Source organism: Melospiza melodia, chromosome 16 (assembly GCF_035770615.1).
Source record: "Melospiza melodia melodia isolate bMelMel2 chromosome 16, bMelMel2.pri, whole genome shotgun sequence".
Taxonomy (NCBI): Eukaryota; Metazoa; Chordata; class Aves; order Passeriformes; family Passerellidae; genus Melospiza; species Melospiza melodia.
In genome coordinates this window covers 20138316-20148009 of record NC_086209.1, presented here as the reverse complement: position 1 = coordinate 20148009, position 9694 = coordinate 20138316, and the positions used below count along the sequence as shown (strand labels likewise).

At 48.4% G+C, this 9694-nt stretch overlaps 1 protein-coding gene across 4 annotated transcripts in view; it reads right to left on the bottom strand.

The window, feature by feature from the left end:
* Positions 1–1958: 1958 nt before the first annotated feature.
* The window catches only part of FGF13 (fibroblast growth factor 13), a 191681-nt gene continuing 183945 nt past the window's right edge, over positions 1959–9694 (bottom strand). For all 4 annotated transcript variants that reach the window (XM_063170871.1, XM_063170873.1, XM_063170870.1 and 1 more), the window contains 2 exons: positions 4160–4358; positions 1959–3701 (listed from right to left, as the gene is read on the bottom strand). In XM_063170871.1, the coding sequence (XP_063026941.1) occupies positions 3565–3701; positions 4160–4358 (336 nt within the window). In that variant the 3' untranslated portion in view covers positions 1959–3564. The remainder of the gene's footprint in view (positions 3702–4159; positions 4359–9694) is intronic.

The following is a 9694-nucleotide window of genomic DNA, read 5'->3' as shown; positions in this document are numbered from 1 at the left end:
CCACAGCATCCCTGGGTGTGCCACAGCATGCCTGGGTGTGCCACAGCATCCCTGGGTGTGCCATGGCACCCCTGGGTGTGCCAGAGCCTCCCTGGGTGTGCCAGAGCCTCCCTGGGTGTGCCACAGCATCCCTGGGCACCACAGCACGCCTGAGCTAGCAGGAGGGTTTGCAGGGGGGCTGGGGCTGCAGGAGGGGCTGCAGGAGGGGCTGGGGGGGCAGGGGGGCTGCAGGGGCTCTGCTCCTCCCTGGGCTGCCCTGGGCACAGCCCAGGCTGGCACTTGGCAGCGAGCTGCTCCCATCGTGCCAGCGAGGGACGGGGCTGAGCAAGAGGCCACGGAGACACGGCCGTGCTGAGGTAGCATGAGGAAAATCACACTGAGAAGCAACAAAGGTCTCTGTGCTACAGAGAGAGCTGTCCCCTCTCAGGCCCAGCCCCAAAGCAGCAGCAGGGGCAGAGCCCTGCACAGCCCCTGAGCAGCAGCTGTGCAGGGGCTGCCAAGGCAGCGGCGAGGGCTGTGCTCCTGCCTGCAGGGCTGCCCTGCTCTGGCCTGGGCAGGGTTTCTGTGCCAGCCCCGCGTGCTCTGGGCTCTGCCAGGGAAGCCCAGCTGTGTCAGACGCTGCGGGAGGGGCAGCTGAAGGCATCCCCACCCTGGCAATGCCAGGAGGGCCCAGGACCCCCTTGTGCAGGTGCTCAGGGCTCACAGGGGCTGCGGGCTCGGAGCCACCGCAGCCCCCGGGCCTTCCCTCGCTCCAGGGGTGCATCTCCTGCACTCTGCCCCTCTGGCACAGCACAGCAGCTTTACCAGTGCCCCTGTGCTCTGACAGACCAGCGGCCAAACTGACATTTCCCCAACACTTAGCAGGTTTCTCAAAGGAAGGTATTATCCAGGAGAAAATCTGTGTAACTTTCTAATGTATGCGTGCTGAAATATTCCCCAAGGACATGCCACATTTAGCGGAAGGGCAGAGATGATCCAGACCCCCCGAGTTATCAGAACCTCTGGAGCAATCGTGACCACATCTGCAGTTTTTGAAGGATTTCTGCAGTGCTGGATGTGCTCCTACTCATTACCCTATGGAAAGGGGTGAGCTGGGGAAGCCTGCCCCTCCAAGAGCAGGCCAGAGCTCTTCGCTTGCTGTTTGCCATGAAACAACAAACCTGGAGGTTTGATCTGAAACAACCTCCTCCCCTCCCCTCTCAGCCCTGACCTTAAAGCTGGTTTAATTCCAGCTCAGACAGGGGGGAGGAACACAGAGCAGACAACAAAACATCTCACTTGCATTTCAGCCTAACATTTAGGGGCAGATTTTGCCTCTATTTCCATTATCTTGTCTTCCAGAACTGGTTCTTCAGCCACCCAGGATGAAAACCTGTCCCTGCTAGGACTTCTTGGAACTCCCTGACAAATGAAGCTCCCCTGTCAGAGCTGCAGAAAGCAAAGTTTTCCTGGAAAGTTTTTCTGCAGAGAGAAAAGGCAGGAGAGAGAGATGCTCTCCCCCCAGGAGTGCTGAGCATCCCCAGGTGTGCTGGGCATCCCCAGGAGTGCTGAGCATCCCCAGGTGTGCTGAGCATCCCCAGGAGTGCTGAGCATCCCCAGGTGTGCTGGGCATCCCCAGGAGTGCTGAGCATCCCCAGGTGTGCTGGGCATCCCCAGGAGTGCTGAGCATCCCCAGGTGTGCTGGGCATCCCCAGGTGTGCTGAGCATCCCCCAGGTGTGCTGAGCATCCCCAGGTGTGCTGAGCATCCCCAGGTGTGCTGAGCATCCCCAGGAGTGCTGAGCTCCCCCAGGTGTGCTGGGCATCCCCCAGGTGTGCTGAGCATCCCCAGGTGTGCTGAGCATCCCCAGGTGTGCTGAGCATCCCCAGGTGTGCTGAGCATCCCCCAGGTGTGCTGGGCATCCCCAGCAGAGCTGGAGCTGCCAGAGGGGCACACAGGGAGCAGGGCTCAGGGCTCAGGGCAGCACAGCACAGCACAGCTCAGCTCAGCTCAGCACAGCTCAGCACAGCTCAGCACAGCTCAGGGCTCATTCCCGAGGCCTGGGGACACCAAGTGTGGCTGTGTTTGAGTATCTCAGCTGGGCACATGCAGGACCAGCTCTGACAGTGCCCAAAACCAAAGAAAGTCTGAATTTCTGTATGTATGGCGTTACAGGGAATGACCTTCACACAGAAAGATTTTGAACATTAATTACAATTAATTTTGAACATTTTGTAACTTTATAATTTAATTGCCAACCCTTTTCCCTTCAAATTAACCATGGATGTACAGCATACAATCAAACAAGCTTTTTTAAAAAGTACATCTTAATATAAATAGTTTATTCAGTGCATGGTTGTGTATACAACAAATAATAAACAACTTTTTTGTACCAGGCAGAAAGCTGCCTGCACAGAACTAATTCAGTTTTGGAGCACAGAATCCAACGATGATTAATGCACAAAATCTGACACATCATGCAACTCTATGCCAATATTCCAACTTTCTCCCATGCAACAGACATGATGACCTAAATGGAAACCTAACTACAATTTTTAAAGGATTGTTTCCAATAGCAGTATAAGTATATGTTGTTTAGGGGTAACCTGTCCTAACGCTTCCTCCTACACAATACTCACGTGCCCATTACAGTGAAAGGACTTTTACAAATAAGACGTTTCTTATAAAAAAATTAAGTCACCTTAATTCCACAGTTTCTGTCTTTAGAAAAGAAGCCACAACGATAGTTTAACATGACACACAAAATGGAATTAAGAGAAATCTACACTGGAGGATAATTTTATCCCTTTCTGTTAACCTCCACTTGGGATGACAGAACAACTCAATTCCTACAGACTGGGGTTAGCACAAGAACTTTACCAGAAACTACAAATCTATAAAAATTTATATTTCATTGTGTTTAAAACCACAAGAACACTGTTTGCTTGAGCCTGAGACACCAACTCTCAGTTCCAACCCTGAATTTTGAATTATTTTTTTTAAAGACATAGCTTTAAAGACCCATTGGAGTTCAGAAATCAAAAAGTTGCACTATTCCAAATTAAAGGATATATTTTTTTTATCAAGCCTTAGATATAAAACGGTAAGCCAAGGAAACAACAGAGTTTACGTATTTGTTTTTTGTTTGCCCCTATAAAACATACAAGCATTAAAATTTCCTTTGAAGAGCAAAAATGGTCTTTTTCTGAGTTGGAAAGCAAATTCTTATCAGCAGTGAATGCTGTGAAATGTTTTCGTTTCGTTTTCCACAAAGCATAGGAGAGAGAGAGAAAAAGAGAGAAAGAAAAAGTGAGAGAGAGAAAGAGCTGGACATTTCTTCTCGGAGGCTTTCCCACAGCTGTGTGTGCTGCTGTCCAACTGCCTTGTGGTGTGCACAAGCACATTCTACATGCCTGGGGGTTATCCTCTGCCAACCAGAAGATCTAATGGCTGATAAACGGGTGACCTATGCGAGCTGGTGCCTTGTCCTGGGCACCTGAGGGCTTGGATGAAAGACCGCGAGTAAGAATTCAACTGCATCCAGAGGTAAGGTTCTTTAGAGAGCACTTGGCTGGCCTCAACCTGGCTACGTGGACTCGTTCTGGCTCATGGATTTACCCCCGTTTAGCACTCCTGAAACACTTCTGCTCTTTGTTGGGGTCCCACTTCCAGACCTGGAGAACTCTGTGAGATCGTGGAGGGAAGGCTCTTTGTACATGGCCACTGCAAGGCAAGAGAGAGCAGAACATCAGCACAGCTGGGCTGGGCAAAGCCCAGCTCTGGCACGCTGGCATTGCTCAGCAACCAGCAATGCAGCAATGCAAGGAGAGAAACACTCAGGGCAGGGAGACCCCCTCCATTTGAAACACTCCCTGAGAACCTGAGACCCTCCTGGATGGACATTTCACAGAAGGGGAAAACCACTCCTCCCTCTCCCATGCACTTACACAGCCCTGCAGCACAGAGCTAAGCTGACAAAAATCAGCATCTCCTTACAAACAGAGAAGAAGCACTGTCAATAGTTGTGATTTAACCTGTTGGAACTCTGCTGAGACAAACACCACGTTACAGAACATTACACTCCTGTTATGTAAGCAGCTGGACACGTCAAATATGCATGCACAGGAATTAAACACAGCACAGTATCAGTTCAGATAAATGGAGCAAACCCAAGCAATTACCTTTTAAGGGTTTTGGAAGAAAGTGTGCTGCAGGTTTATTTTTCTTCACGTGGTTTCCTTTCATTATTTCTCCTTCTTTGTTAAGACCCAAATACCAACCCCGGCCAGACTGTTGCTGTCTGTAGATCATTGAGGAATATGTCACATAATAGTTTTCAAATACTGATTCTTTGAACTTGCATTCAGGTGTAAAATGTTCCTGTAAGAAAGCAACAGATCAATATGTGCAAATCTCACATCAGTTAATGAAAAAACATCCAACATCCACTGCTTTCTGAATGGTTAGAAGTCATACCTCTCATCCTCAACCATCCAGTTATGAAACATGGGTCCTACAAGTATTAACAAAGGAGTAACACAATTTGAAACCTGTGAAATGATGCTGTGAGCAGCTCTAAGTAGACTGTAATAAGATCTGTGTGAAGGATGGGTAAAAAGTCAGAGCATTTATTGATTGGTGCAGCTAATGGATGTCAGGCAGACAGGAGCTGTGTGCCCTGGGAGCAGCTGTGGTGCAGCCCTGCAGGCAGGAGAGCCCAGGGAGAGCTTTGGGCACCAATGCTGCCCTCAGCTGAGTGAGGCACAGGGGCAGGGCAGAGCCCACATGCAGCACTGAATGGTTTCTCTCCCTAAGCCAAACAGCCCTGGCTCCTTTGGCCTTTGGACGCCACCAGTCCTGGCCCCATCTCACCTGTGCACTCTGAAATATGAAAGGGGAAGGGTTTGGTCTCTGTTACCATCTCAGCCGTGCCTCAGTGTGCACCACAGGGCAGCCAGATGTTTGCTGGGCTCCCCTTGTGAAGGCAGCCAGCTGCAGGGGAGCTGCCCTGGTGCTGACAGTACCCCACAGAGGCGTGAAAGGAAGGAGAAAAATGGCGCTTGTATAATGATTGTAATTTTGACTTTAAAATACCACAGGAAATTAAATGTCTCAGGAGCTTAAGATATTCTTATCTAGTTTCTAAAATATTCTCATGTGAGAAAAGGATGGTATTAAAAAAAAAAAAAAAGAAACCCACCACTCTGCATTTTCTGCACATCTTTTGCCATTTTGTCTTTACAAGAGAAAGAAAAAAGCTCCCATTCTCTGACTGGCATTTGCTTCAACAAAGAATGTGAAGCAAGCAATTTTCTTCTTTTTTTCCTTTAAGCTAATTGGTTGTTATTTAGTTAATTGACAATTGGTTTCAATTGCTGTCAAATAGGGACAGTCATTGCATTTTTGTAAGATCTCTGCATAAAAGCCTTCCCTCACTGTTCTCTGCCCAGCACCAGCCATGGTAACAAAGACTATTGCAAGGGTATCATCCAATTAGCAGCAAAATGGGAAACTGCAGTGCTCCCACTGGCAGATGATGGTTTATGTACAGTAATTTGGAGCTGTTTTGGGTACAAAAGGCCTGATTGTACACAGCAGCAGAGGGTCAGACTGCAAACAGAACCCCAACATTTCCTCTGGAGCTCTCAGGCTCACCTCAGAGTGAGCAGCAGCCCTGCAGGAGCTGAATCCTCTTGACAAACCGAAACACACCTCTCCATAACACACCCAGTTACCAGACACATTCCCTGCCAGGTGTTTGGGCCCCAGAGCAGAGCCCCTCATGCCCAGGGCTGGCAGAGCCCCTTTGCTGGGTGCCCTTTGTGCAGGCTGGCACCTGCAGCTCAGCAAGGGGCCCTGGCATCCCTGCCCAGCCCCAGAGGCTCTGCCTGCCCCTGGCAGCCCCCGAGAGCTGCTCAGCCCTGCAGGCAGGCTCCGAGTGAGGGAGGAAGGGCAGCACGGGGCATCCCAGTGCACGTGGGTTTCTCTGAGCCTGGCAATGCCAGCCCTCCATCAGCACACAGTTCAGGGTACAGAGCAGAGCAGCAGCTGCACACTGGCCATCCTGCCATCTCTGCTGTAAATTCTGTACCAATCCACTGAGCAAGAGCTTGCTCAAGTCAGGAGAGGGCTGAGCCCCAGTTAACACCAACACTTCCCAGCTCACGCAGCCAAGCCCATGGAGGATTTATAAACACAAGTGTTCAATTCCAAGGCCAGGTTTTCCCTGTCTCTCAGCTGTCCTTTCAGTCCATCCTTGCAATGAAAACAATGCCAATGAGTTCTGGAAAGTCCAGTGGTATGGATACGTTATTACACAAAACAGATGAAAAGAATTCTTTCTGTGAAACAGTATTTCCATCTCTGCTTACCTCAAAAGTCACAGATGATGGCACCTAAATGACAATAACATTAACAATAAACTGCAGTCACTCAAGCCCCTCACACATCCACCCTTAATTCTGAATGAGTGAATGAATAAATAAAAGGGAAAAGACAGTGCTGGATTCTCTGTAGTCGTGACTCAGCCATGCTCAAGCAAGCAGGAAAATGAACTGTCAGGGGCTGCTTCTTGGTTTTGAGCTGATCAGCTGAACTACTGAAAGGTTCCTTCATGAACAAATCTGTACCTGCATTGAACATGTGAAAAATAATTAAAAGTAATAATTTGGTGTATGATAATATGGAAAAAAAGGCCTTGTGGCCTTTTTTATACACTTAAGAGTAGCTGTATTTCCAGACAGCTGACTAGATTACATCTAAAATAATTCAGGCTACATTACAGAATGTAGCCTGAAAGCTAAAATATCATAAAAGCCAATCTGGAATTCTTCCTGCTCTGTTTGTACAGAAGACATATCTGAGGCCAAAACCCCTCCAAATTATCAGCCATCACAGCCACCCACCCTGCAGGACTGCAGGTTAATGATTCTGTGCTCCCAATGGGTCTGGAGCAGGAATTCAGCCTCCCAGGACCCACAAGGGGCACCTGGGTGTGAGGAAGGGGTTCAGAGCCCCTTGCTGGGATGGCTCTTGCTCAGAACAGGGGCAGGAGAAGGTGTGTGCTCTCTGCCCTTTACTGCATCCTGAATTTGCACTGTGGATACCATCAGCAGGGCCACCACCAAATTCTTCCAGTCGTGAGGGCAGGACTGGGTTTGTTCAATGTTTCTCCCACCACAGGTCGAATATCCTGCAGCAGGATATTAAAACAATCCCAGATTGTTCAAATACTGTTCTGGGGTTGTTCAATCCCAGATAGAACAAACCCTACAGCAGTTTATTAGAACAATCACAGATTTTGTTCAGATGGATTTAGTGCTAGAGGCATGAGTAAACAGCAAGAAAAGAAAATTGAACTTTGAAAAGTATTCAAGAAAAGTATTGTGTACTTGGGAAACTTGGAAAATGTTCTTATATATTGAGCATGTAATTATATTCCTTGTGATCAATGACTATGTCTGTGTACAGGATTTATCCTTTATTTTCTCCACTTAATGAAAATTGGATTTTTTTCCCTCCATATCCCAATTTCTTTCAGAACTATAATGTAGCCCAGGATTCCATTTTATAATCATGAATTTTTGAAGGAGCCTCGTTAGGGCTCCAGAGTAGTGATTTTCTGCACCGGTGAGCCTGCCTTTTTTTATTAACAGAGATTGATTTTCCCCATCTTGGCATGTGAAGTTCCAGGGTGTATCCTCTGGACCATCACCCCGTAATGTGCAGTGCTATCAGCAGCACAGATGGGAACCCTTCAGCTTTCCTGTTATCAGGAGGAAAAGCTTTCAAGTCCCCAGTGTGAGCAGTGTGAGAAGCCGGGATTTCCTGAGCCCCAGAAGCCATTTGCTGCAGCAATGGAAAATGACAATTACCTTCCAGCAATGCATTTTGTATCAGCAGCACACTGGCACAGACAGGTCCCAGCCCCACGGTGCTGTCCTTGCTGCTGGAGTGTTCCTGTTCTGAGGAGTCCTGGTGATGCAGTGGGAGCAGCTCCTGCTCTGCATGCACAGGCCCTGGGGGCTCTTTGGGACTGTGACTGTCCCCAGCACAGCACAGACACCTTTTCCAGAGGGCTCTGGGGGCTTTTGGGACAGGCGTTGGCTCAGCTCAGCTCAGAGCATCCCTCTGGCCATGCCCCTTGCAGGTGAGTGTCCACAGACCCTGCAGGTGAGTGCTCACAGACCCTGCAGGTGAGTGCTCACAGACCCTGCAGGTGAGTGTCCACAGACTCTGAAGGTGAGTTTGCACAGACCCTGCAGGCAGCCCAAAGCCCTCAGGAGGGCTGGCAGGCTGAACTAACTGCTACAGACAAAGTACCAGCTGGTTTGGGGAACGATTCCCCTGGAGTTCACTTCAAGGTATGCCACAGGCGTACCGAGGCCCAGGTATGGCCATACAACCACAGAAGGCAGAAAATTAGATCAAAAATTATACAGCGAAGAGACACTGAATTTACTCAAGAAAACAACTTATTGACTGGAGTGATAGGGAGGCAAAGCCTTCTGGAGAGTGATCCCAAACAACTCCACAGAATGGATTTTCCTTATTGGTAGTGCAATGAGCAGGAATTTATCAAGTGAAACACAAACCATCAGTGGTCTGTAAAATTATTTAGTGCAAAGCTCCTGTGAAGAGTACAATGGAGCCCAAGGAAGCAGCTGGATAACCAGGATCTCCAGAGAAAGATTTCAGGTTGTCACTAGCTATTCTCTGAATCCATGAGAAAAGCACTGAAAAGAGCCTCTAATGATTCCCTTGACATCATTCCTTCACACAGCAAACCAAATGCACAAATTCAGGGGAAAATGCCCACAATGAGCTGAAGCAGAAAACATATTAATTACAAATACAGAGATTCAGAGGTGTGAATTCTGTTCATTACTCTTTTTCTACCCTTATCAGTGACTCAGTTGAGCAAAAGTCTCCCTCTTTGCCAGGTTTTTCAGTGGCCTTGAGGCCCATCAATAACCAACTATTTAGAGCTGGGTGCGTCACCCCAGCGTGCTCTGCCCATCAGGACGTGCTGCTGGTGAGCCAAGGGAAACACAGAGACTGTAAACAAGGCTGAATTTAACTGAGACAGGAACTATGTAGAATCATATTATTGCTCCCCTGTCCTTTGGTGATGCTTCACTTTACAGCTGTGCTGATAAACCAAAGCATTCCTTAACTGGGGCAGGAGAACTAAGGCGTGACACATACAGAAGGAAGGCACTCTTCTGATTGCTGCAGGGGAAATTAATCCTGCTGGAAAAAAACCTGTAATGGGGCTTAAAACTTCTGCAAGATGCCCAGGAATCCACCTCAGAGAAGTCAAACACAGGTCCCTGTCCTAATCCATCCCATCAAGCTTTGACATACAATTTACTTGGTATGAAGAAGGACAGAAGACCCGCTTTACCCCAAATTCTTCTCTTGGAGAAAAGATCCACTTTACCCCAAATTCTTCTCTTGGACAGAAGACCCACTTTACCCCACATTCTTCTGTTCTGCATCATGCTTACCTTGATGATGCTGGAAGCATTATAGAGGGAAACCTCCGCCATTACCTGAACGATCAAGTGTTATTTTAATCCATTCCAATGCTTGCACCCACCCTATTTCAATTTCTGCAGCTTTACGAGGAGCACTCAGGTCACTGAGGCACCCAGGCAGCTGCAGCAGGGGCCTCTGTGTGCAGGTATCAGTGTGGAACACACACCTGAGCCCAC